The 26,479-nt window shown below is 58.9% G+C and overlaps 1 protein-coding gene across 3 annotated transcripts in view; it reads left to right on the forward strand.

The window, feature by feature from the left end:
- DAB2IP (DAB2 interacting protein) overlaps positions 1-23,991 on the forward strand; it is a 176,725-nt gene extending 152,734 nt beyond the window's left edge. For all 3 annotated transcript variants that reach the window (XM_079789790.1, XM_079789789.1, XM_079789788.1), the window contains exons 5-16: positions 461-559; positions 1,451-2,005; positions 3,655-3,799; positions 3,885-4,029; positions 5,801-6,037; positions 7,550-7,751; positions 9,556-9,734; positions 11,867-12,755; positions 13,371-13,523; positions 15,453-15,646; positions 20,192-20,279; positions 21,020-23,991. In XM_079789790.1, the coding sequence (XP_079645916.1) occupies positions 461-559; positions 1,451-2,005; positions 3,655-3,799; positions 3,885-4,029; positions 5,801-6,037; positions 7,550-7,751; positions 9,556-9,734; positions 11,867-12,755; positions 13,371-13,523; positions 15,453-15,646; positions 20,192-20,279; positions 21,020-21,187 (3,054 nt within the window). In that variant the 3' untranslated portion in view covers positions 21,188-23,991. The remainder of the gene's footprint in view (positions 1-460; positions 560-1,450; positions 2,006-3,654; positions 3,800-3,884; positions 4,030-5,800; positions 6,038-7,549; positions 7,752-9,555; positions 9,735-11,866; positions 12,756-13,370; positions 13,524-15,452; positions 15,647-20,191; positions 20,280-21,019) is intronic.
- The last annotated feature ends 2,488 nt before the right edge of the window (positions 23,992-26,479 follow it).

Here is a 26,479-nt window from a genome sequence, read left to right on the forward strand (position 1 = left end):
GATAACCTTCAGAAAGTGTCAGCTGAGGACGGAGGTGATCCTTGTGCCTACCCAGGGTTGTGTCCTTGGTGCCTGTGGTTACACTTGGAGAGGAGGCCCTGGTTAAGCATTGCCCTCCGACCCAGTCAGGTACCCCGTGCCTTCTCTCTTCCCATCTTCGGGAGAGTGAGGTTAGAAAGGTACTTTCCTGTGGACAAGGGATGCGAGGAAGGGGGAGAGGAGCCAGGGCCAGGAGCCAGATGGTGCAGGGCTGGGCCACCCTCCTGTCACCCACTTGCTCGGGACAGCGATCTCACGGCACCACCTGCCAATGTGAACTAGAGGCCGTTCTGAGCCGCGTTCTGCCCCTCCGGAGGCTGTGCTGCAGGCCTGGTGGCTCCAGCCCCCAAGCCCCAAGGTCTTCTGTCCTGCCCCGTCTCTCGCTGTGTTCCCCCCGTCACTGTCCTGTTTGGCCCCTCAGGTGACAACATCGTCAGGAAGCAAGTGCTTCTCCTGCCGGTCAGCAGCCGAGCGGGATAAGTGGATGGAGAACCTGCGGCGAGCAGTGCACCCCAACAAGGTAGGCTGCGTCCCCTCTCACCAAAGCCCGGGGATTGAGGTTAGACCCGGAGCAGAGTGGGGTCACTGGGGTGGGCTGGGTGGGGGTGGGGCCTGAGTGGGCAGTAGGGTTGGGCCCTGGAACAGGGGTTCGAGATGGCCAGGCTGACTCAGGTGCTGTGGGCCTCTGTCCTCGAAGCTAACCATGGAGGCTGGGCCAGAGAACTGAGAATGGGCTGTTAGGGAGTTGGGTGCTGGTGGCCTTCTGCCTGGACCTCTTGTCCCTCCTCCCCTGGCCGATTCCTGGCCACCCATCCAATTCCAGCTCAGACCTCTGTCCCGTCCTCCAGGGAGCTCCGCTGGCCCAGCCTGGCGCCCTGCTCTGTGTTCCCACTGCCCTGGGCTTCCCCCATCAGGTTCATGGGCCCCAACTCTAATCTCCTGCTTCTGTGTCTGCCCCCCCTGGCTAGTCCGGCCTGGGCTGAGCCCGGTCACCGTGACATCACTGCGGGAGGGGCCTGAGCAGTGGTCCCCTCTTAAGTGACCTACAGACCAGCGAACTGGAAGACCTGAGGAGTAGCACAGTGGCCTGCGGTGCCAAGCACTGTGCTAACCTCTTACTTGATCTCCCGCCATTCGTTCCTATTTTATAGAAAAGGGAACTGATCTTAGATTCAGTCACCTGCCCAAGGTCAGTGAGCTTGTTTGAGGCCGAGCAGAGATCCAGCCTCATGGCCACCAGACTCCAGAGTTGTCCCTGCCACCCCCCCACCCCCCTCCTGTTGGTGCCTGGCCCGTCCCCACCCCCTCCTAGGGCCCTCCTGGATCTGAGAGCTCCCCCAGCTCTGGCCGGGCGGTGGGCAGGCAGGCGGCCGGCCCCGCAGTGACCACGGTTCACCTTGTGCCCGTGCAGGACAACAGCCGGCGTGTGGAGCACATCCTGAAGCTGTGGGTGATCGAGGCCAAGGACCTGCCGGCCAAGAAGAAGTACCTGTGCGAGCTGTGCCTGGACGATGTGCTCTACGCCCGCACCACGGGCAAGCTCAAGACCGACAACGTCTTCTGGGGCGAGCACTTTGAGTTCCACAACCTGCCGCCCCTGCGCACCGTCACCGTCCACCTGTACCGGGAGACCGACAAGAAGAAGAAGAAGGAGCGCAACAGCTACCTGGGCCTGGTGAGCCTGCCCGCCGCCTCGGTGGCCGGGCGGCAGTTCGTGGAGAAGTGGTACCCAGTGATGACGCCCAACCCCAAGGGTGGCAAGGGCCCCGGACCCATGATCCGCATCAAGGCGCGCTACCAGACCATCAGCATCCTGCCCATGGAGATGTACAAGGAGTTTGCCGAGCACATCACCAACCACTACCTGGGGCTCTGCGCGGCCCTCGAGCCCATCCTGAGCGCCAAGACCAAGGAGGAGATGGCGTCAGCCCTGGTGCACATCCTCCAGAGCACGGGCAAGGTGAAGGTGCGTGTGCCCGTGCCCGTGGCCCTGGGAAGGCCCGGTGACACACTAGGTTACCTGCTGTTTCCTATGTCCAAGGCATGGATTTCAGCCCTATCGGGGGCGCTGACCAGGTGGTCCCCTGAACCCAAGCGTTGTGTCATGGAGTGAGGGGTTTGGTCTTCTGCCCCCATCGCTGAGGCAGCTGTGGGGCTAGGGACGGATGGCAGCTTGTAGTGAGGAAGTGAGCAGTGACTTTTCGGTCTGTCGTGGACGCCAAGGGCTTCTCCCTGCCACCGCTTCTCCCTGCCACCCCTTCTCCCTCGGTACAGCAGGAAGAACGGGCTCTGGGAGGCAGGAGGCCTGGGCCAGGTCCGGCCTGGGAGCTGGGCCTTGGACAGGTCAGTTTCCTGTTCTGTGCTGTGCCGGTCCCCTCACTGGGCCCTGGCTCTGTGGAGCTCTTCCTCACCCAGCCTGGGCGCAGGCTCTGACACCAGGGAGCAGAGTGGGATCTGCGGGGACAACGAGAACCCCTCCATGAGCCCAGGCAGGCCTGGGCGAGGAGCCGGGGTCCTGCCTCCATGTTCCGAGGAGATCCCAGAGGTCAGTTGAGAGTCAGGAAGGGCTCCTCAGATTATGTGGTCCCCAGAGGCAACGGAAGCTTCTTAAACACGCCCCCCAACCGCCCCCCTGCCATCATCCCTCCTTTGGCCAGCAGGGCCTCCTGGGCCTCGAGCTCAGTTCTATATTTAAGGGGCCACGTGTGATGTCAGAGAGGTTCCCAAAGTTGTGTGCACCAGAAACCCTGGCCCACGCTGGCCAACTTGTAGCCTCCTTGCTGGTGGCCCCTGCCCTGCCCTTCACCCTCCCCTGGGCCTCTGACCCCCTGCCTGTCCTCTTCCCCTCCCCCAAGCCATGAGGCTGGCTGTGGGTGAGAGGTGGGGTCTTTGGAGGGAGGGAGCTCCCACCTGGGCGGTGGGAGCAGGTTTACTCTCCAGCCTCCCTCCAGGAGGGGAGATGTGGGCCAGGCTGCCCCCTGGGGTCAGCCCGTGACCCTGCCTGTGGCACTAGCGGCTCATCTACGTCACAGCTGCCCTCAGCAGTGAGGAGCTGCAGCCCTGGGTTTGCCAGGTGGGCGGTGGTGCCCCTGCCTTCCCAGCGAAGCCAAGGTCCCTTCTCTCACCGGCTGAGCACTGGCTCACTGCCCCCGAGGCAGCCGGACAGCCTCTGCCTCGCTCCTTCTCTGCTGCACCACACAGAGCGAGCCATGTCTGGTGTGGGAGACGCATCAGAGTCATGGGTAGATAGTGGAGAGGGTGCCCGTCTGTCCTCTCTGACGTTGATGGTGATGGGGCGGTTCCCTGGTCACCCAGGCCTGCTCAGGGCCAAGCAGGGATTTGAGTCCAGCTGGTCTGGCCATGGGGCAGGAAGCTTGTGTCCATGTGGCATACTCTTGCCCAGGCCTGCCTCCCTGATCCCGAGACCCAGCTGTGATGTCACCGGGCGGCCCTGCCCTCCGGCAGCCCCCAAGGTGGACAGTGCCCTGGGATGGGAACCCCCTCAGCCTTGGGAAGCAGGGGCTTCTGGCCGCTGCCCGGGCAGCGGGTGTAGAACCCTAGGGTCCTCCCTACCGGCTTGCCCAGGTCCTCCCTCCTCACTGCCTGCCTCCCCAGGACTTCCTGACGGACCTGATGATGTCAGAGGTGGACCGCTGCGGGGACAACGAGCACCTCATCTTCCGGGAGAACACGCTGGCCACCAAGGCCATCGAGGAGTACCTCAAGTTGGTGGGCCAGAAGTATCTGCAGGACGCGCTAGGTAGGGAGGGTTTGGGCCGGCGGGGGCAGAAGGTGGGACATGCCCACCAGGTCCTCACTGCCCCTCCCTGCCCTCCCGGTCACAGGTGAGTTCATCAAGGCGCTGTACGAGTCGGACGAGAACTGCGAAGTGGACCCGAGCAAGTGCTCGGCCGCCGACCTCCCCGAGCACCAGGGCAACCTGAAGATGTGCTGTGAACTGGCCTTCTGCAAGATCATCAACTCCTACTGGTCAGTGCTGCCCCACACGCCCTCCCTGGGCTCAGCCGCCCAGGCCTCCCCACCCCATCGTGTGGCCCGTCCGGGGTCAGGGGCCTGTAGAGTGCCAGGTGCTGTGGTAGGCACGGGGTGCCTTCCTCTCGTACGGCTCAGTGAGGGCGCTGTTTCCTGTGCCTGACGTACAAACAGGAGAGCTGAGGCTCAAGAAGGAGAGGGCAGGTGGACACGCCTGTGGCCTCACACAGCTTCCGAGTGGTGGCTCTGGGACGGGAACCCCCTCTGCCTGACTCCACCAGTCTTGGCCCTTTTGGGTTCTCGGACGTGAGGGAGTGTTCCAGACCGTGCAGGACACGGGGTGTGCCGCGTGGAGAGTTTGGGCGCAGCGGCAGTCCACTGCACGTGTTCATTAGCGAGCGCCCTCTGTGACTGGTGCTGTTGTAGGTGCTGGGGCTGCACAGGGAGCGAGACCGGCAAGGCCCGGTTCAGGCACCCCCCTGGGGTGGGTGGATGACTTAACCTGAGACCCCTCGTCTGTCCGTAGGAGCTTGTGCTCATGTCACAGCTTGTGCTCTGGCCCAGCCGGGGATCGTGTGGGGGCCTGGACTGTAGAGACGGAGAAGAAAGGATGGGGGTCTAAGGAGAACGTAGTTCTGCAGCCCCGAGAGAAGGAGCAGGGCGTGCGGACGGGCTGTTCAGAGAGGACCACAGTCAGGGCCAGGATTGGTGCGAGGGCCACGGCCCGCAGGGCACCTGTTTGCTCCTGGGTCGGTGTGGTGCCAGCTGACTGTGTGCAGGGTGCAGCCTCGCTCATGGTGAGGCAGGCGTGACTGTCCAGGGCGGGGACTTGCTGCCAGCGCCGAGCATGGGTATTTTCACACTGGACGGGCTGCTCAGATTTTCTCCGGTGCCTGCTCCAGCTCAGGACCTGCGACCCCTCCCCACTCGAGCCCCACCCCCAGCGATGCTGTACTCCTCTCTTTGGTCACACTTCTTCCCTTTCTCCTTTAAGGCCTTATACCTGCTCCCTCTGTGGCCTGACTTAGGTCAGCTCCCCCCTCTTGGGCATCCTCTGTCCCAGCCCTGATCCCATCAGAGTGGGATTGTGCTTGGGTCTAAATCTGCTCCCTGCACATGCTGGGAGCACCCGGGCTGGTGGAGCCACCAGCTCAGGGCTGGGCACACCAAAGGGCCCCGGTATAGTTCAGCAGAGAGGCCTGCTAGGCGAGGGGATGGTCAGAACCAGTGGGGGAGGCCCCCCTGCGCAGGCCCCTTTGCTACTGGGCTCACCTGGGACCTGCCTGGCCCCTCGGGCTAGGTCACATGACTCATGGCACTGAGCGGGTGGGGGGGGGGCCTGAGAGCCTAGAACTCTGAGGGAACACACTTCCTGCCCTGGGCCAGGCTGTTTTCACTGCCCTGCTATCCCCAGGGCGGAGGGTGTGGGACTCAGGGAAACATGCCTTGGACAATGATTTTCCATTTCCTCTTTCTGGTGTTTGTCAGAGACCCAGAGGCACCTCTCAGTTCTGGGTGCCATGGGTAGATGGCATACTCAGTGCCTGCCCCTTGCACTTCCTGAGCACTCGCTCTGCCCGCCCTGTGCTGCCTCAGCCCCCCCAGCAGCCCTGTCCGGTGGTGATGGATAGGTGGATGGATGATGGATGGATGATGGATGGTGACGGGGAGCAGGGCCAGCTCATAGCTATCAGGGTCCCTGCTCTGCACCCACCTGTCCTGGCTTCCTGCCTGACCACCAGGCCCACTCTTGTCTATTCCTACCCAGTGTCTTCCCACGGGAGCTGAAAGAGGTGTTTGCCTCGTGGCGGCAAGAATGCAGCAGCCGCGGCCGGCCAGACATCAGCGAGCGGCTCATCAGCGCCTCCCTGTTTCTGCGCTTCCTCTGCCCGGCCATCATGTCGCCCTCACTCTTCAACCTGCTGCAGGAGTACCCCGATGACCGCACTGCCCGCACCCTCACCCTCATCGCCAAGGTTACCCAGAATCTGGCCAACTTCGCCAAGTGAGTGTTGCATCCCCGGCGGGCAGGAGGCCACCGGGCCAGCCCATGGTGTTTCTTCCCCAGAGCTGGGGGCTGCACAACGGGCCCTGCTTTTGTCCCTGTCATGCTCAGTCCTCCCGCTCCCCCTTTTCAGAATGAGATCCCCTCCACACCCCATCCTCCCTTCCTCCCTACCGAAGGTACATGCCATTTTGGTATGTTTCCTTAATTTTCAGAGGTGAGGAGACAAGATGTTTTTTCCTGCAGCATTTTTGAATGAACATTTAATCATAAGGATTCTCCCATGTGCTTAACATCCATAAGCCTCATTTTGAAACGAATGACTAATATGCCTTCAAGGCAGGAGGGCCCATGTTTCCTTAGCCCGTCCGTCCCCTGTGGTCGGCACTCGGGCTGTTTCACACTGTCCTTGTGTAATGCTGTGAAGGATGTCCTTGCTCGTTGAGCACGTCCGTGTTTGGACTACACCTTGGAGCGAGGGGGCAGAAACGGGAGGGCTGGGTCATCCAGTCGCCAATTCCGGGCCCCCTCAGTGCTGGGCTCGGAGTCACGCCTGATTCGAGCACTTAGGCAGGGGAGGGCGACAGAGGTGCACACAGTCTCTCAGGAGGGCCCTCAGCTTGTTGGGGGAGGAGACGGGGAGACTTCCCCAGACGCATGCCCCCAGCTGCGTGATGGGAGCAGCAGCAGTGCAGCTCCTGGGAGGGCCGTGTGCTGTAGGGACAAGGCACCCCGGCCTTCCTGAATCTTCAAGTGGCAGGCAGGGAGAAGTGGGAGACGAGACCCAGGAGGTCGCAGGGACCTGAAGGCCAGGCAGGGCCTTAAGCATGGGAGGGGATGGCCCTTGTCTGTTCTGGGTCCTAAAAAGGTCAGCTTGACAGCCGTAGGGCAGGGGGTTGGAGGGAGCGGGACTGGCAGCTGAGAGCCCGCAGGAGAGCGAAAGGGAATTGGGGTTTGGAGAGGTGATGCAGGAGGCGGGCTGCAAGGCCAAGGGGTGATGAGAAGACAAAGTCAGCGGCCTTGCCGGGTGGGAGGGAGGAGATGACGAGAAGGCTCTGGCTCAGCTCTCTGATGGACGTGGTGTCTCCACTTGGGACAGGGAGCCTGGAGGAGGGCATGGGCTTGGGGTGACGGTGATGACTTCAGACATGGCCAGGCTGGGTGCGAGGGGAGCTGCTGTGGACACACACGTCTGCAGGCTCAGCAGAGAGGCCTGGCTGAGCATAGATTGGGAATCAACTGCCCACCAGGCCTTGGAAACCTGGAGGGAGAGAGGAAGGAGATTGTGACTGGCAGTGAAAGGGGACTGAGGGCCACAGAGCATTCCAGGTGCTGTGAGAAGGGGTCCAGAACAGGGCCCTGAGGAACGAGGGCCCTGCGTCTCAGCAGGTCGGCTGGCTGGTGGAGTTAGTGGCCACAGTGGGTGAGGAGGATGGGAGCTGAGGGCCGGTATCTCCGAGAAGGAGGGCTCCTGGGCGGGCCTGGGTCGCTCACCCCGCCTGCTCCCTCCAGGTTTGGCAGCAAAGAGGAGTACATGTCGTTCATGAACCAGTTCCTGGAGCACGAGTGGACCAACATGCAGCGCTTCCTGCTGGAGATCTCCAACCCTGAGACCATCTCCAACACCGCCGGCTTCGAAGGCTACATCGACCTGGGCCGCGAGCTGTCCAGCCTGCACGCGCTGCTCTGGGAGGCCGTCAGCCAGCTGGAGCAGGTACCTGTCCCACGGCAGGGTGCGGGCGGAGAGCCTCCTGTGTGGTGCAGATCAGCAGCCTGCCGGGTGCTGGGCTCACAGTTCCCACTCAGGCCCTGTGGGCACACGCTGGGCTCTCTGGGCCACGCTCGCTCACCAGCACCTGCGGGTGGGCACCCATTCTGGGTACTGGGGCTTTGGCTGTGTCTCTGTGCACTCGGCGCTGAGTGGGCGGATTCCACGGATGAAGGTGTGTTCCCTCCCTGTGAGAAATGTGATCAGAGTTAGCTCTTTCTGTGAAAATGTCCTTGTTCTGGGTTTTAAAGGCACCATAAGAAAAAGACCAAGTATGCTCTACTGTACCTTCAAGAGTCAGGCAGGAAGTTACAAACCTACCGACAAACCTCCCCACAATTGCCCTTGGCCATCAAGTCAGCTGAAATGGTTGTTGCCCAGAAACCCCTGAGATGGCTGCAGCCACCAGAGTGTGCCCTCTGCCACCCGGGGCTCCACTCCCCGCCCCCAGCAGCCCCTCCCACGGTGGACAGGTTCTTGGCTACAAGGGCTGTACCTGCCACCGTCGACCTCTGGGATATTGGTTGCTTCCTGGGGCTCCGAGAGGCCCCCTTACAAAAGCAGTTCCTGCGGCAACCGGGCTGGGAGGCTCCCTGCTCCTGTCCTGTTTCCCGGAGGTGACCACACAGGGCGCTCGGGGCTGCACCTCTGGATGTTCCGCGTGTGTTCGGTACACATGCAAGCACACAGCTCTTCCTCTTTGGAGTGTGTTAAAGGGAGAGCGTAGGCGCGCCCTGCAGTGTGTTTCTCACACACTCCGTGTGGATGTCTGCTCCGCGCCTGTGACCTTGCTGACGGCCACAGACTCTCCCATTGTGACTGCCGTTCATTTCGCCGGCCCCCTGTTGCTGGACACTCGGTTAGTCCAGCTTTTCACCACCAACAGATGCTGCTGAGTCATTTCTGCTCATTTTTGTCCACTGCCCTTTGGCTGCGAGAGACGTGGAGGGGAATGGAAACCAAGGCCAGTCACCCCAGTGCCTCCACTTCCTGAGCCCCTGTGCTGGCCCCGTATCGGCACACGGTCAGCAGCCATCACAGCTGACAGTGCTGCAGCGGGACTGAAGTGGAGCGCTTTGCCTCCCGAGTCTGCTCTGATGATAACTCAAGTTTTCGCATTTTCTTTCTGCACCAAGTCCTACCTGGAAGCAGGGCCTAAGCAGGTGAAGGCAGGGTCCCCTTCCCTCAGCTCGGCCCCACAGCCGGCATCCTTAGCACTGTCAGTCTTAACCATGGCAATGAGGGGCTGCCTCTGCCTGGCCCTCCACTTGCTAATCACTGGCAGGCACATGACGGTGCCTGCTCTGTGCCTGGACCATGTCCACGGGGCCTCGGGTGTTGATGGGTCAGGCGCCCGCCCCCCCACCCTCTGGAGGAGGTGGTGTGGGTGGGGCTGTCCCAGAAGCCTCTCAGATGGGGAGGTGTGGGTGTGAGAAGTTCTGGATTCCTCGTGCGTTTTCCTCCCCGGAGGCAAAGGTAGGATTGAACTAGGGTCAAAGGCTAGGACTGGGTCAGCGTTTCTCCTTGTGGGCCTCACACCTTCATCTCGGAAATATTTGGGGAGCTGGTAAATATGTAATTTGCACAGTCCTTGGCTTCTCCCCCTCCGACCTGCTGGATCTGACTGGTAGGGGAGGGGTCTGCATTTCTGCCCGGTTCCTCGCTGTTTTAAATCACCGTGGCTGCAGCTCACTTGGCCTCTCCAGGTGGCCCCAGCAGGTCACATCTGCCTCTTCGTGTGTCTTTACAGAGCATCGTATCCAAGCTGGGGCCCCTGCCTCGAATCCTGAGGGACGTCCACACGGCACTGAGCACCCCGGGCAGTGGGCAGCTCCCAGGGACAAATGACCTGGCCTCCACGCCTGGCTCTGGCAGCAGCAGCATCTCGGCTGGGCTGCAGAAGATGGTGATCGAGAATGATCTCTCTGGGTAAGAGCCGCCAGGTGTGCTGGGCATTGTGGGGTGCACGTGCAGACAAAATGCAGCCCATCTGCATGCAGTCTCAGCTGGGCAGGAGGAGGCCGACACAGGTGTTTATAAACAAGCTGGTGAGCCTGGAAATGCGTTGTGCAGACCCTAAGTAGTGAGCCTCCATTTAGGAAAAATCAGGGAAGGCTGCCTGGATGAGGTGGTGCTATAGTTTTGAGCTTTTTAGCATTTTAGTAGTTTTGAGCATTTTCATTGATGGAAAAAGCATTCTGGGTAGAGGGACTAACACAAAGGCAACAATGTTCTGTTGAAGAACAATTATTGGTCCCCCAAATACCTCCAGCTCATCTAGGGGTGTTAAAAATACCGGTTCTCCTGGTATTTGCTAGGCCCAGTCAGAATCTCCAAAAGTGGAGCACAGGGGTGTGTGTTCAGCAGGAGTTTGGGCAACTACAAGGCTTTGAGGCTGGGAGCTCAGGCCTGACCCTCCCTCTAAGCCCTCAGCCGGGGCAAAATGCACACACTCGGTGGAGGAAGAGGGAAACATTCTTTAATATTGATATCAAAATGAGGCTGTTCCTTTACAACAGGTGTTTTTTGTTTTTTTAATATATTTTATTGATTTTTTACAGAGAGGAAGGGAGAGGGATAGAGAGTTAGAAACATCAATCAGCTGCCTCCTGCACACCCCCCACTGGGGATGTGCCTGCAACCAAGGTACATGCCCTTGACCAGAATCGAACCTGGGACCTTTCAGTCCGCAGGCCGATGCTCTATCCACTGAGCCAAACCGGTCAGGGCAACAGGTGTTTCTGTTGACCCCTTTATGCCTCCCTCGTACACTCCCCGCCCTACCAGGGGCCGCCTTGGACCAGCTGGTGAGGATGCGGCTGGGCCAGCGGAGTGGGGAGTCGGGTCTCCCCAGAAGGTGGTGGCAGTGGCGGGCTTTTAAGTGGATGAGGGTGTGGTGCACAGGACTGGAGGCCAGATGCCACTTCTCAGGTCCCTCTGAGTCTTGGGGTTCACTCATGCAGCCTGCCTAGTGAGGCAAATCTAGTTCAGGTGGGGACACATCTTGGCTGAGAGATGGCCGGACACGTGGCTTTGAGGAGACCTGACCAGGTGTGCTGCTGGCATGGGGTTCTCCCAGCTCCACTGCCACCTTGTCCACGCCTTCTCAGCCCCCAAGTGCTGTAAGTGGTCACAGCCTGCCCTGCCGAAGCCCAGCAGTTGGTGCTGGGCACTTCCTCTCTCCATTCCAGGCTAAGCCAACTCTTACTCCCCTTCCAGGCCCATGTCAAATCCTAAAGTACTTGCTGCCTCCAGCCCCCTCAGAGCCCTTTTCACCCCCATAACGTTCCCTCCCAAGCCTGGCTGGGCCCACTCCATTGTGCCTTCTTCCAAGGGGCCACATCCGGGGAGGGGATCGGAAGAGGCTGCAGACCCGGGGAGGGCCCAGCCTGCCACTGCAGGGGCCATCCCTCCGCGTGTGAGTCATGCCTTGAGGATCCTCCTCTGATTCCGCGTTTTTAGCAGGAACGCCAGCCCCCGCCTGCCTGCCAGTCAGTCAGTTAAGGGGTGTGGCAGCAGGAGGCTGGGCAGGGGAGGCTTCACCAGGCCCCCACCTCGGTTCTCAGGCTGATTAGGAACAAGGAGGAAGAGGCAGAGAGAGCCCTAGTGGCTCTGAAGTCGGCTTCCTCTGTGCAGGACCCTGGGGAGCAGAGAGCCACGGCGTTGTGGGTTGGGGTTCAGCTAAGGGAAATTTCCAGAACACCCTGGCCTCGACTGCTCCATCATCCCAAGATGCAGCTGGCCTGCCACTAGCTGCGCTGGCCCCTGGCACAGGTTCTGTGCAGGAGCTGCCACCTCAGCCAGCCAGTCCACGGTGGCTTCCACTGGGGTCGGCTGCCCAGGCTGTGGGTTTTGCATCTGGGCCCCAGGACTCTCCCATTCTTGCTGCCCCAGCACCTCCCTTTCCCTCCCCTCCCCGCCCCCCCCCCTCCTCCCCCAGCCTTGGCTCCGGCCGCCAGGCCCGGCAGCTTGGCGGGGGCTCTCCGTTTGGACCCGCCTTGGCCGCACTCACAGTTCTTCTCTTCCCCCTTCTTTCCCTGTGTGTGCTTGTCTCCCTGCAGTCTGATAGATTTCACCCGGTTACCGTCTCCAACCCCCGAAAACAAGGACTTGTTTTTTGTCACAAGGTCCTCCGGGGTCCAGCCCTCACCTGCCCGCAGCTCCAGTTACTCGGAAGCCAACGAGCCTGATCTCCAGATGGCCAACGGTGGCAAGAGCCTGTCCATGGTGGACCTCCAAGACACCCGCACGCTGGATGGGGAGGCGGCCTCCCCGGCGGGCCCCGACGCTCTCACCACCGATGGGCAGATGCCTGCAACTCAGCTGGTGGCTGGGTGGCCAGCCCGAGCAGCCCCCGTGAGCCTGGCGGGGCTGGCCACAGTGCGGCGGGCAGGCCAGACGCCGACCACACCGGGCACCTCCGAGGGAGCACCAGGCCGGCCCCAGCTGCTGGCACCGCTCTCTTTCCAGAACCCTGTGTACCAGATGGCGGCTGGCCTGCCGCTGTCGCCCCGCGGCCTTGGCGACTCAGGCTCCGAGGGCCACAGCTCCCTGAGCTCCCACAGCAACAGTGAGGAGCTGGCAGCCGCCGCCAAGCTGGGAAGTTTCAGCAGCGCCGCCGAGGAGCTCGGGCGGCGGCCAGGGGAGCTGGCACGGCGGCAGATGTCGCTGACTGAAAAGGGCGGGCAGCCCACGGTGCCACGGCAGAACAGTGCCGGCCCCCAGCGTCGGATCGACCAGCCGCCGCCCCCGCCCCCACCACCACCTCCTGCGCCCCGTGGCCGGACGCCGCCCACCCTGCTGAGCACCCTGCAGTACCCTCGGCCCTCGAGCGGGACCCTGGCGGCGGCCTCGCCCGACTGGGCTGGCCCCGGAGCCCGGCTGCGGCAGCAGTCCTCCTCCTCCAAGGGCGACAGCCCTGAGCTGAAGCCTCGAGCGGTGCACAAGCAGGTCAGTGCGCAGGTCCATGCCATGCTGCTCCTCCCGGTCATTTCATCTCCCTCACCCAGCTGCCATCCCACGCTGAACGATGCCACGTTCGGCCCCAGCCCACCACATCCACCTCTCCTCTCCCCCGGCCCTGCTGGCCTCTGCCTCAGTCCTGTGAACCAGGGACACTGCAGCCTCAGGGTCCCTCTGCCAGTTTCCCCCGAGACAGCTGGGGTCAGGGAGAGGGAGGGGTCAGTCCATCTTCAGTTCGAAGCCTGTTGATGCCCTGCCTAGGATAGGACTTGACCTGTGACCTGCTCGGAGCTGACCTCCAGAACTCAGCTGCCAGGGCACATGTGTGCTCCCAGGGGCTGCACGCAGTACATGGAACTGTCGTGCTTTGGGTAGAGCGCCTGGTCTTCCCGGGCCAGCTCCCCATTCTCACCTGGGCGCTTGACTGGGAGCTGGAGCTTCCTCGGTCAGGCGCTGCTGCCTCCGTAGGTGCCCGGTCAGCTGCAGGTCCCCTCCCTTCTCCCGTGCCTCTGAGCCACATGTTCTCGTGGCTCACCGGGTGCTACTCCCACCTCCTTCCCTCCCCTGCTGCCCTCCAGCCCTCACAGCTGTGTTTCATTGTAGGGCCCTTCACCTGTGAGCCCCAATGCCCTGGACCGCACAGCTGCTTGGCTCTTGACCATGAACGCACAGTTGTTAGAAGACGAGGGACTGGGCCCAGATCCCCCCCACAGGGATAGGCTAAGGAGTAAGGAGGAGCTCAGCCAAGCAGAAAAGGTAACGCTGGACCCTGTCAGTTCGGGACAGGGAGGGGCTGCATCCCTTGGCAGCTGGCAGGATTCTCTCCCCTCGAGACCTGAGTGAGGGGCACTGCTTGCTCCTGCAAATGGCCAGTCCCCTCTCAACTCCTGTTTTCATGTGAGGACAGCAGTCAGTGGGATCTGGAAGAAGAGCAGCAGGAGGGATGTAGGTTAGACCTGAGGTTTCCCACACGGGCTGCACGTGAGACTCAGCTGGGACTTGGGGGTTAAGGGTGCCAAAGAGGTGCATGGAGACCCTGAGGGAGCCTCATGCATGTCTCATGCATGTGGCGATGGAGGCATGCGTCCCCGAGACAGCTGGGAGAGTGCCCCAGCCAGGTCCCCTCCAGTCTGGGCTGTGCCTGCCCAAGGCCTGGCTCTTTTCCCAGTCCCCTTCTCCTCCGGGGGGAAAAGTGGTTCTAAAATACCCACGTTCCACCCACCGCACACATCGGGCACTTGGTGGGCAGTGGGGTGATGGCTGCCCTGGATCCATGGCTGGTTCTTGTCTCCTGGAGGCCAGAGCCCAGGTCTACCCGTGCAAGGCCCCCAGGCAGCGGTCACTCCCCCTCACTCTCGGCCCCAGGGAAGCCTGTGGCAGCCTCAGGCAGGGCCGTGGAGGTCAGGCGGCAGCTCCCTCTCCCTGGCCTAGGGCGAGGTCCGTGTCCATGCTGCATGCCACCCCCTCCCTCTCCCCGTGGCCCACCGCATCCACCTGCTTTCTCCATAATTATGTGAAGGGGACATGGGCACGGTGCTCCAAGAGCCACCGTTTGGCTGGGGAGCAAGGAGGGCCAGCCTCACCCCAGGCTCCCTGCTGGACCTGGGCCGGGCTCTGCCTGTCTGAGGCTCAGATTTCCATTTGTGAAGTGCAAGGATGGCCTGAACGCTCCTCGGCCAGGCTGGCGTGCCCTCCTTCCTCGTTGTCCCTTGGCTGAATGAGCTGCTGCTTCTCTCACCCTCTTTGCTGCTAACTTCACAGGCAAATCCAGGAGGCCTTTGTTCCCTGGGCTCCCTGGAGACCTGGTCCTGCCTCTGGCAGGCCCTCCCCTCACTCCTCAGGCAGCTGAGCAGGGGTGGGCAGAAGATCTGGGGTGGAGCCAGGCTCCCCTGTGGGTCCAGCTTTGCTTCAGGGATTACCTTTGAGGTGGATCTCTGGCTTTGCTGCCCTCTGACCTCGGGACAGTCCTTTGCTGTTGAGAGTTGGGCTCCTACTGCCAGGACTCAAGGAGAGGCTCTTCCTGCCTCCCCCAGCCTGTGTTCTCACGGCACCTTGGCCCCAGCCCCTGACTCCGGCGTCAGCCTGCCTTGCCCTCTGTCCAGCCCGCACAGCCTCCTGGCTTGGTGCTTCTCTTGCTGCCTTACCCGTCCTTGACTCCCCCAAAGGCTGAGCGTGCTGCACTGAGTCAGATCCAGAAAGCCGGGCCACCTTGCCCTTGACCTCTCCTTCCCCCCACCCCCTCACTTTCTTCCACCACCACCTGGCTTTAGGGTCAGATAGAGGCTGGGAGGCTGGATCTTACCCCACTGGTCAGTCACTCGACTTTCCATGTGACTGGGTCACTTGCCTTCGGAGCCTCAGTTTCCCCTCCTATAGAGCCCCCATCTCACAGGGAACTGTCAAATCTTCTTAACCTTTGTTATAAAAAGCTAAGGATCTTAATTAAATTTACTTCTGAGTCTTCATCCCCTTCACAGCTGTAAGGTCAGACTAGGGGGATGGGAGCTTGGCGTGGAGAGAGCCCCAGATGGGGGCATCTCCTCGCTGTGGGACGAGAGCTGGGGTGGGGACAGTCCCTGGGGTGTTCCGACCTGGGTTCCCTCCCACCCTGGGTGCCTGCTTGGGCTCACGCGGCTGTGCTCTCTGTCCTGGGTGCTGTGCTGTGGCACGCTGCCCTCCTGGCAGGACCTGGCAGTGCTGCAGGACAAGTTACGAATCTCCACCAAAAAGCTGGAGGAGTATGAGACCCTGTTCAAGTGCCAGGAGGAGACAACGCAGAAGCTGGTGCTGGAGTACCAGGCGCGGCTGGAGGAGGGCGAGGAGCGCCTGCGGCGGCAGCAGGAGGACAAGGACATCCAGATGAAGGGCATCATCAGCAGGTGAGGGGTCCTGTTCCTGCTCTGGGTCCAGTCCTGGCCCCACACTGCCCTCCAGGAGGCTCCGGGGAGGGGCTGACCAGCTGCAGGATGAGTGGAGTGTGGAGACAGGAAGGAAGGGAGTGTGCCAGGCGGTGGGGACAGCGTGGCACAGGCCTGGAAGTAGAAGGAAGCCTGGAGTGTGGGAGCCCCACAGGGTACAGTGTGTGCTGCTGGTAGAATGCAGACCGGGCCTAGCGGAAGTGAGGTCAGCCGAGGCAGCTCTGGGAGGACCTGTGGGCCCCGTACGGAGTCGCACTTCTTGGTGAGCACTCTCAGGGGAGTGCAGAAGCCAGATTGGAGGTGCCAAGAAAGACAATGAGGACCCAATTCGGGGCAGGAAAAATAGGAATGAATGTCAATTACTTTCTGTGGCTGAAGGTGGGAGGTGAGAGGGAGGAAGGAGACAGAATAATCCCCAGACTTCTACCAAGAGCATCTGGGTGTGTCGTGCTGCTAATTACTGAGATGGCGAACTTTGGAAGAGAAGCAGTTCAGGTGGGGAGGGAGAGGGATGGTGATGATGCCAGTGTTGGATGTGTTGAGTTTTAAGGTGCCTATGGGTCATACAGGAAGATTGTGGGGGCGGGGGGATTGATTTTAATTCTGACTCATCTTTATTGATGGTTTATATCAGATTCTGTGTTGATCCCCCCCCCCTCCCTCTCCCTGCTTTTGAGTAGGGTGGTATACCTTTGTGTCTGTGGGCAGGGAGTGCAAAGTGTAGCATCCAGGCCAACCCCCAGAGTCCCAGTCCTGGAGTTGACTTTCTTATGACAGTAATACCAGGTACAAGAGCCTGTCATCTGGACAGATTTCACAGGAGAGCAGTAGCCAGGATGTTCCCCAGCACACCTGGCTTCATGCTAAATTTATTCACTACAAAAACCCTCCCCAAATTCCTCCTATTTAGACGGCCTGTTTTTCTGCTCCTAATTATTGTTTCATTTACCTCTGGGTTTGTTCATTGGAAAGTGGTTAGCGTGAGCAGAGGGCCTATAACCAGGGTCACTAGAAACCCACTGTCCAGTTGACGGCCAGCTCTGCTCTCTTCACCCGTGTGGTCACAAAAATGGGATCACTTCAACCTAACCACCTCCTCTTTGTGTCTGTTCTCTGAGAGGCGCATGCTTTCCTGAATTCAGTGGCTTATTTAACACATTTATTTCTACTAACCAATCCTGGCATATTTCCTCACTAATGTAATGTCAATTAGGTTGATAGTGTTGTTCAAGTCTTCTATATCCTTACTAGCTTTTCCGCTTGTTCTGTCAATTACTGGGAAAAGGATATTGAAGTTTCTAATCATAATTATGGATTTGTCTATTTCTCCTTTTATTTCTGTTGGTTTTTGCTTTACGTACACTGAAACACTATTCTTAGATGTATACACATTAGGATTGTTAAGTACTTTGATGAACTGACCTCTGTATTATAAAGTCATCCTCCTTAGCTCTCATAATATTCCTTGCTCTGAAATCTTCTTTGATATTAATAAAGCTGCCAGAACTTTATTTTAATTAGTATTAGCCTGGTATGTCCTTTTCAATCCTTATACTTTTAACCCATCTTTTTGTTTCTATATAGAGTGAATTACTCTTACAGACACCTTATTGTTCTTGCTTTTTATTTGATAAGTTTCTGCCTTTTAATTGAAGTGTTTAGACCACTTACATTTAATGTAATTGTCAATATAATTAAGTTTAAACCTATTATCTTGCTACTTGTTTTCTATTTGAACTGTTTTATTTCCTTTTTCTGGCCCTCTTTTGTATTATTTTTATGATTCCATTTTATCTCCTCTATTGGTTTATTAGCTAATCTCTTTGTTGTTGCTTTAGGACAGGAGTTAGAAATTTTCTGGAAAGGGGCAGGTGATAAATATCTTCAGCTTTGCAGGCCATATGGTGTCAGTTGCAACTATTCGACTCTGCTGTTACAGCAGAACTGTTTGTGTGGTATGGCTGTTGACAAAAACAGGCAGTGGGCCTGCTTTAACCTTCAGGATATACCAGGCTGATACTGGCTGTAATAATGGGCACATCGATATCTTTGTTCCTCTGTATTTAGCATACCTTTTCCTCTGGCTGTTTGTAAGATTTATTTACTTATCACTGATTGCTGTGGTTTTCTTCACGTTTCTTGTGTTTTTTGAGCTCTTGGATCTGTGGGTACATAGTCATGACTCCTCAGTTTGCTTTCTGGGACTCCCATTGCACATATGTTGGGCTACTTTATATGGCCCCACATCCCACTGATTCTCTGTTGTTTCCATTCTTCTGTCTCTTATCTTAAATCATTTCTATTGCTCTGTCTTCAAGTTCTCTAATCATTTCTTCTTCATTGTGTCTAATCTGCTAAGTAATTCTATCAGTATTTTTTTTATCAGCTATTATACTTTTGCCTCTAGACTTTGGTTTAACTCCCATCTACTTCTCGTTATGCTCACGCTTTTCTATATTTTCTTGAACGTGTGCAATATATTTATAACAGTTGTTTTAATGTCCTTGCCTACTAATTCTATCATCTGACATTTCTGAATCTGTTTTTACTGATTAGTTTTCTTCCTTCCTGGTTATGGGTTATGTTTTTCTACTTCTCTGCATTTTTGGTTGGATGCCAGACATTGTGAATTTTACGTACGTGCTGGATGTTTTGTGTTCCTTTAAATATTTTGGGCTTTGTTCTGGGACACAATGAAGTTATCTGGAATCACTTTGGATTCTGCTGAGGCTTACATTTACACTTCATTGGGCAGGTCCTAGACAGCCTTTAGTCAAGGCCCAATCTGGCAGTTTCTTTCTGGGGATCCTACGGGAGGCCTCCTGGATTAGCACGTCTTTCCGCTGTGCTTGGAAGGAACATGCACGATTCCTGGAGTGGTTTTGTGAACTTTCCAGTGGTTCTTGTCCCAGCCTGGCTGTTTTCTCACAGGCATGCAGACCATCCTCAGCCGTCTTTGGGGACCCCTCAGGAGACAGGTGGCCCTCTCTGCATCTTCCTCCTGTCCTCACTGTCCTGTGACTCCCAGCGCCCCATCTCCTGCCCTCCCTGGGTCTCCTCCATTCTGAGGTCGCTCCCTCCTTTTGTTTGGCCTGGACACTCCAGGCGCTGAACAGGGCTCACACTTCATGTTCCTTTCTTGGAGGGGGCACTGGACTGTGCTGCCAGTTATTTAGTATCTGGAAAACTTTATTTTATAGGTATTTTATCTGGTTTTATAGTTTTATTAATTTTTTTGTGGCAGGAGGGTAAATCTAGTCCCTGTTATTCAAACCATAGCTGGAAACAGAAGTCTCCCCCCAGTATAATTTCCCTTCTAACGATGCCACCTACTGCCTTTCTTCCCTCTTCCCCTCACCTCCCTTCTGGTAGGCTTTGTTCCATGACTGCCTTCCTGTGACAGGAACCCCTCTCCCCCCCGCCCGTTGACGTGGCCCCACACTCCTTTCTCCTGACTAGTGCTCCCGACCTATTGACTTCTCATGACAACCCTGTGGATGCCTGCCTAGCACCGTTGGCCTCCCCGTGCACCTACTGTGCTGGGAGCTAGTGCTCGCCCAGGGGAGGGGGGCTGCTGCTGGGCTGGGGAGGAAGCCTGGGAGTAGATGAGCTCATCTGAGGAGTGTTTGTAGAGCGAGGAGAACGGAGAGGAAGCGGAGCCCTGACATCCTAGGGGCAGACAGGACATGGCATCTGCCAGCTGTGGCCTGGGAGCTGGCAGGAGACCAGAGAGTGTGGGCTTCAGAAGCCAGAGGAAGGGAGTTGGAAGGTAGGAGTGAGGAGAGTGATTGACAGTTGTGGGAGAGACCAGCAGGGTGGAGCCGGAGGGGTCTCAGGAGAGGAGCAGCTGCAGGCAGACCCACACCGGCCTCAGCTGAGCCTCTGCAGATGGCATTCCTCCCGTCTCCTCTGCTTGTTTCCCGCCCGCAGACCTTGCCGTCCTTCAGATGTCCAGTTCGGTGTGTGCCCCCTCCCCACCCTCAGGACAGTTAGCTCCTTCCCGCTCTGTCCCGTGGCCCGAGCTTCCCGTGCAGGGCGTAGCTGCGGTCTCTTGTGTCCCTGCTGCCTTACGCGTGCCTTGAGGGGAAGGACTACACTTCATTCATCTCGCTACCGAGAGTCCCAGCACAGCTCCATGAATGCAGCGGGAGGAGAGAGCTCTAGACCCTCCAGGGTCTCCGTCTTCCCCCCAAACCACGTCCCCACGGCTTTATACCACCTGCCAGGCTCTGGAGGATGGGGAGGAGCGAGCACCCACTCCCACCCTCCTGGAAGAACCTCAGGAAAGGGGCAGCCCCAGGGGCTTCTGGGGAATTGGAAACAGAATTGGGGGCAAAGTGTAAGGAAGGAGTAGATCCAGCCCGTGTTGTGGCGAGGGGCCAGCTGGAGGGCCTCTGTCCCAGGCAAATGTCTCCTCGGCAGGTGTGGTGACCTGCGCCCACAAGCCCCACACCCACCTCATCATCTGCTCCCTCAAGCGCTGACTGTCCTTACCTCTGGTCACAGGTTGATGTCCGTGGAGGAGGAGCTGAAGAAGGACCACGCAGAGATGCAAGCAGCTGTAGACTCCAAACAGAAGATCATCGATGCCCAGGTGGGGGGCTCTGGCCCTTTGGTCGGCCACAGGTGGTAAAGGACCTAGGATAAGGGAGGTGACTTTGGCTTCTCCATATCCTTAGTCATCCCCCTCTGCAGAAGCTGCGGAGGGCTAGGAGAACAGGATCCCTGCCCCGAGAAGTCAGACGTGAGGGTCTCAGTGGACCACAAGCTCACTAGGACAGGTTGTGAAAGGGGTAGGGCAACTCCTCCCCTCCTGGGGCAACGTGGTAGGTGTTGCCCTTCACCGGGGGTGCTAGCCGAAGAGTGCGTCTGTTGGGAGGTGAAGGGGGAAGTCTGGGGGTGGCACAGGGAGTGGGAGGGGCTCTGTTCAGAGCTGAGGCTTCCCAGCTGCATTGAGAGGAGAGACATGGGAGAGGCTTTTGGCCTCCTTCCCCAGGCCGGTTCCCTTTTCCTCTCAAGAGCCCAGAAATAGGGCCAGTCCTTGCAGACGGTAAACTGCACGCAGGACCGGGAGCTGTGACCTCTGCATGTCACGCATGGGCACAGGGCACCTGCCCTCCGGGCCTCAGGTGACTGATGGATGACACTAGAGCTGCTTGCTCTGTTGGGGATGAGAGGCAGGCAACGTGGCAGGCGGACTCCAGGAGGTCGTGGCCACCCTGCCCCGCTCGCCCACGGCTCCATGTGCCTCTCCTGGCCACATTCCTACAGGCGCACAGCCCCAGGGAGGTCCTTCCCCTCTGCGACCCCGTCTCACGCCCTCTCTGTCCACAGGAGAAGCGCATCGCCTCCCTGGACGCCGCCAACGCCCGCCTCATGAGCGCCCTGACACAGCTGAAAGAGAGGTACAGCATGCAGGCCCGTAACGGCATCTCCCCCACCAACCCCACCAAATTGCAGATTACCGAGAACGGCGAGTTCAGAAACAGCAGCAATTGTTAACCTGCCCGAGGAGAGGGAGGACTGTGGTGGCCAGGGCCGGGCCTCGGCCTGGGGAGGAGCACCCCACAGTTGCAGCCCCGGCGCGGGGGGCAAGAGGCCGAGGCTCGTCTCCCGTGCCCTCCGCCCACGGTCCAGGAGGCGGCCACAGAGGGAGCCGAGAGAGACCGACGCGGCGGGAGCCCCCCTCTCTTCTGCCCAAGAAGCGTGTTGGGTTCAGGCCGAAGAGACTGCACGCGGGGAGTGGGACAGCCTGGCGGGGCGGGGGCGGCCAAAATACGTCTCTGTTGGTTACTGAGTTTGGTGTGTGTCACCTTTCCTTCTTGACCTGGCCCAGTGCATGTGCCCCCGCGCTCCCCAGGGAGGGAGCTGCCCGGAGAGGTGGGGGAGTCAAGAGCTGGGCCCAGGCTCCCTGGCAGCCAGGCCCCTCCCTGTGGGCTCTGCCCTTCAGGTTCAGGAGCTGACAGGTCGGTGGGCAGGCGGGGGTGGGGTGGGGAGGATGGAGCTGCCTGAGGTCCGTGGCCCCTGCCCGGCTCAGCACCTGCCACTGCATGCAGCCTGTCGGGGCCCGGCTGTGAGGAACCAAGGATTCACCCAGACCTGCCCCCACGTTCCCGCCTTCTCCTTTCTCCCTCCCTCCTTATTCTGCCAAAAAGACCCAGTGAGGCGCAGTCTCTGTCCTCTGGGCCCTCGCACCTGTGGGCCTTGGCCCCGCATCAGAGCCTCCCCACTTGCCGCCGGCCGATGTCTGGGGCTCCCAAAGCCAAAGACCTGGGCAGAGTGGCCCAGCGGCACTGCTTGCCCTCCTGGGGCCCGTCCTGAGAGAGGCTGATCTTTCCTCGTTGAGGGTTAAAAAAGTCTAATGCCCACAACCCTGAGCAGGCGGATAACTGTGATTTCTTTTCCTTTCACAGTATGCATTAGAAACAAAAGCCCGCTTGCTCGCTTGCTGGAACACAGGGGCCTTTTAAATTGAGCGTGCGCACTGCATGGGAAATAGCGGCCCTGGAGGATGTTAGACTTGCTCCCTCTCCAAGACAGCAGCGGCCTGCACCCGGCCCCGTGTGTGCGGCCGCCGCCTCCTCACCCTTCCCGGGGGCCCCCAGCCAAGGACCAGGCGCTGCAGACAGGGAAGGGCACACCCCACAGCTGGGGCCGGTTTCCCTCAGCTCTAGGCTGTTCGGTAGCTATTCAGCCTGCCGCCCCCACTTGCGGGACACAGGTGGGCAGGAGCTTGGGTCTCTGGGCCCCTCCCTGTTCACAGCCCCAGCCCTGGATACAAAAGTCGGGCCTTTGCCCCGCAGCAGAGACGTGCTGAGCCAGGGCCAGCCCTCAGCCCTCAGCCTCAGGAAGCGAGGAGACCCTTGGAAAGAGTGCTGAGCCCTTCCTGCCCCGGGCCTGGAGACGTGGCGCCAGGGCTGGGGTTGCCACAGAGCCCACCAGGAGGGCGAGAGGGGGAGGGGTGGCCCAGACCACACTGCACCCCGTCCTGGGCCTGGACCATGCTCAGGGAATGGGCTCTAAGACGAAACCTGCAGTACAGTCAGGCCAGAGACATGCTGCTGGGCGAGGGCAGCCCCCCAGGGTCACAGACCTCAGGAAGGAAGGCCGTGGGGCTGAGGCCCTGCTCCCACTCCCGGTCTCACAGGCAGGGCCCGGCCCCAGTGATGTCCTCTGGTCCAGTTTCGTCCCCCCACAGCCCAGTGAGCCCCCCTCCCCCACCTGACTCTCCTCCCACCGAATGCCTCGTAGGACGACCTCGGACTGAGCGCCTCTTAGCAATACCGGGGAGGTTCCCAGGGCCCGACAGCAGGCGCAGGAGGCCAGCGCGGTGGCCGGTGCTGGCGGCCTTGGCCGGGCTGAGAGCTCTCAGGCCAAAACCTTACTTACCTAGTGCAAAAACTGTAAACGTGTACAGACGCCGCAGATTTTTATCTGAATTGCAAGTCTGACCATTTTTGTAAATGTTCTTGGTGTTTGACTGTAATGTAACTATTTCACCTAATGGTTGTACATAGTCCTCTAGTCCTGGTGCTGCCGAGGGCTGCCCGGGACCGCTGCTCTCCGATGGTTTGTATTTTATATTTTAATCTAGAGAACAGTATTGGGCAGGAGGAAGAAGTTTGGGATTTGGGTGCTGGGGTGTTCCCCCTGCCCGTGGCATTAATTTGTTTGCTTTGCAGTGTGCTGTCTGGGTGGGGGTGATGGGCACATGCGCCCCGGCTGGGCCAGCAAAGGGGGCTCTCGCCTGGGCCACACAGAACCCGCAGACAGAGGGCCCCCAGGGAGGGGGTGAGGGGAGGACCGCGGTCCCAGCCCAGACGCTACGGGAGGCCCTCTCCCCTCCTTTGCCAACACACAGAGGCCTGACTTTTTTGCTGAACTTTTATGTTTAGGGTGAAGGAAACTGCCAAACGTCCTATAAGTGAAGACTTTTTCCAACTGCCCAATAAAGGGGGTGGGGAACCGAGGCCAGAGCTCTCCCCTCCCCCACAGAGCATCTGCTGGGATGCACCTCTCCCTCCCACCCGTCCGTCTGCGGAAGGCAGACTGTCCAGGGAAACAGCCCCCCTCTTTTCTACACTCGGCCCCCAAGCCACCCGGCCCCACACCTCCCTGCCCCCCTTTTGTAAGTATGTGAAAAGGACAAAACTGCAAACGTGGAGTCTCGGCCGGAGCCTCTCCGGCTGTGACTTTTAACTATGTAATAATGTACAGAGAAAGTGTTGGTGTTCTAAGACTGTGTGGCTGTGCAATTTCTGTACATTTGCAATTAGAAATATTAAAGATTTATTTAGCTATTTTAAGCCTGGCTCGCCTCTCCATTCAGCCGTGTCTCGGGAGATTTTCTGGGGGTGAGTGACCCTGGAGTCATGGGCTGATGCTGCCCTTTGCTCAGGGGTTCTGCACCAGCACCTGGTTCACCGGTGGCACTGCACACAGGGAAGACCCCTCAGCCATGGCAGCGGTGGTTCCGGCGCACTGAGTGAGCCAGCATTGTCCCCTCCTCCAGGCAGTGGAGCAGGTGGGCGGTAAGCCCCCCCCCCTCGCACCATGGCTCAGCCAGCTTGGAAGTGAGGTCTTTGCTGGTCCAGGGTCTCCTGGGAGAAGGGCCCACACTTTCCCTGCAGCGGACACCAGCTCCTGCCCAGCTCTGCTTCAGATGCTGTCCCACCTGCTGCAGTCTGCCTCCAGGAGGGGACAGGCCCATCAAGGGGAAGAGGTTGGCCCAGGGTCAAGCAAGTCATGGCAAAGTTGGACGGAACCCAACCTTCTGATGTCTGGAAGGTTCCAACTCATAAGGCTCTCCCAGGCACTCCCACCTGCAAGACCGAACCCGAGGCCTCCACTGTGAACAAACGCCCCCAAACCCCTTCAGCTGCACCTGTGCTCAGAGGACCTTGCAGCCCTGGGTCCCACTCAGCAGGCCCCAGGCACCACGCAACCACCACTAAGGGTCAGTGCGTCCCCTTTGCACATGTGGCGAGACTGGCTCCGAGGGGGCAAGTCCAGGCCCAGCTCCTGCCCACCTCAGCATGGCACACGGGGCCAAGGTTCTGCAGAGGCAGGGCTGCATCCGGCCAGATCACCAGATCGACACCCTGGCCTGTCACCGCACAGGTGTCTCGGCTCCTGCCAGGGCCGTGGGCCCCAGCTGTGCAGCATTTCCACAGAAGCCCCAGGGCGGCTCCAATAGGAGGGCTGGTTCAGGGGTGGGGTGGGAGGGTGCAGCAGAGCCACTGGCTGCTGTCCACCCTCGCCAGCCTGACCCCCAGAGCCCCTTGTCTGAGCCCTGGGGGAGCTCCAAACCCTTGTGCATCTATTGGGGCGGGGGCGGGGAGGGGCACTGCATCCTCCTCTCCCAACCCATGCTCAAGGCTTAGCAATTAAGACATCTTAAGGCCTCGCCCCCTGCCTCACACTGCCATCCAACTGTGCCCCACCCCCGTCAGCCTGGGTGACCTCAGCCACCTGCTCAGCCCCCTGGCCACTCAGGCTCTCAACCTCGTCTCCTCTGTCACACCCTCCCTGTCAGCTCCCACATTATAGGCCTCTTTCCTCCCAGGCTCCCTGTGTTTCTTCTGCGTCCGCTCCAAGCTTAGCCCTGTGTCTCCCTCCCGGCCCCTCTTCTGACCAGATGCTCTGACCACATCAGTCCTGGGTCCACCAACAGCCCCTGCTCTCTGGGCAGCTGAGAACTCAACAGAAGCACCCAGCTCCTCGTCCCGTGTGGGCGCCTGCCCGCCTTCCCCGCTCAGCTTGCTCCCATTCGCCACACCAGGGATGTGAAGCAAACAGGAGAGGAGGGGGTCCTCTTCCCAAGGCAGGTGCTGGCCAGGCCCTCCCCTCCCACCCCTTGCTGCCTTCATTTTCCTAACCCACAGCCTCACTGTTCTCCACGTGCTGGGTTTCCACCTGCTCAAGCTGGGTTTTCTCCCCTCCCCTTCTTTAGCCGGAACTGCCTCCAGGAACCTGCCCTCTCTGCCTCCTCACCTCCTGTTCTTTCCCCAGCGCACCAGCACCTCATCGCCAAAACCACGGCCCCCTCAGTGCTGTGTACCACTGTCCCCAGGCCCCACAATCAGGGCCTGCCATCGCTCTGCTGGGGTGGCGCCACACACAGTAGAATTCAAGGAAAAAAATCTCTGGGACACAGCAAAAGCAGTCCTGAGAGGGAAGTTCATAGCACTGCAGGCCTACCTCAAAAACAAGAAAAAGTAGTAATAAACTATATAACCCTACTACTTAACGAACTAGAAAGAGCCCTAGCCAGTTTGGCTCAGTGAATGGAGCGTCGGCCCGCAGACTGAGGGGTCCCGGGTTCGGTTCCAGCCAAGGGCACATACCCGGGTTGCGGGCTCAATCCTCAGTAAGTGGCGTGCAGGAGGCAGCCGATCAATGATTCCCTCTCATCATTGATGTTTCTATCTCTCTCTCCCTTTTCCTCTCTGAAATCAATAAAGAAATATATATATGAATTAGAGAACCACAAGAAAAGCCCAGAGTAAGAAGAAGGAAGGAAATAATAAAGATTAGAGCAGAAATAAATTAGAGTCTAAAAAAGCAATACAACAGATCAATGAAACCAAGAGCTGGTTCTTTGAAAAGATAAATAAAATTGATGAACAACTCTCTGCCAACAAGCTGGACAATGGGGGTGAAATGGACAAATTCCTAGAAAAACACAATCTCCCAAAACTGAATCAGGAAGAATCAGAAAACCTGAATAGGCCAATAACAACTGATGAAATACAAGCAGTAATAAAAACAACAACAACAAAAAAAACCCTTCCA

This window comes from Cnephaeus nilssonii, assembly GCF_951640355.1.
Source record: "Cnephaeus nilssonii genome assembly, chromosome: 14".
NCBI classification, from domain to species: domain Eukaryota; kingdom Metazoa; phylum Chordata; class Mammalia; order Chiroptera; family Vespertilionidae; genus Cnephaeus; species Cnephaeus nilssonii.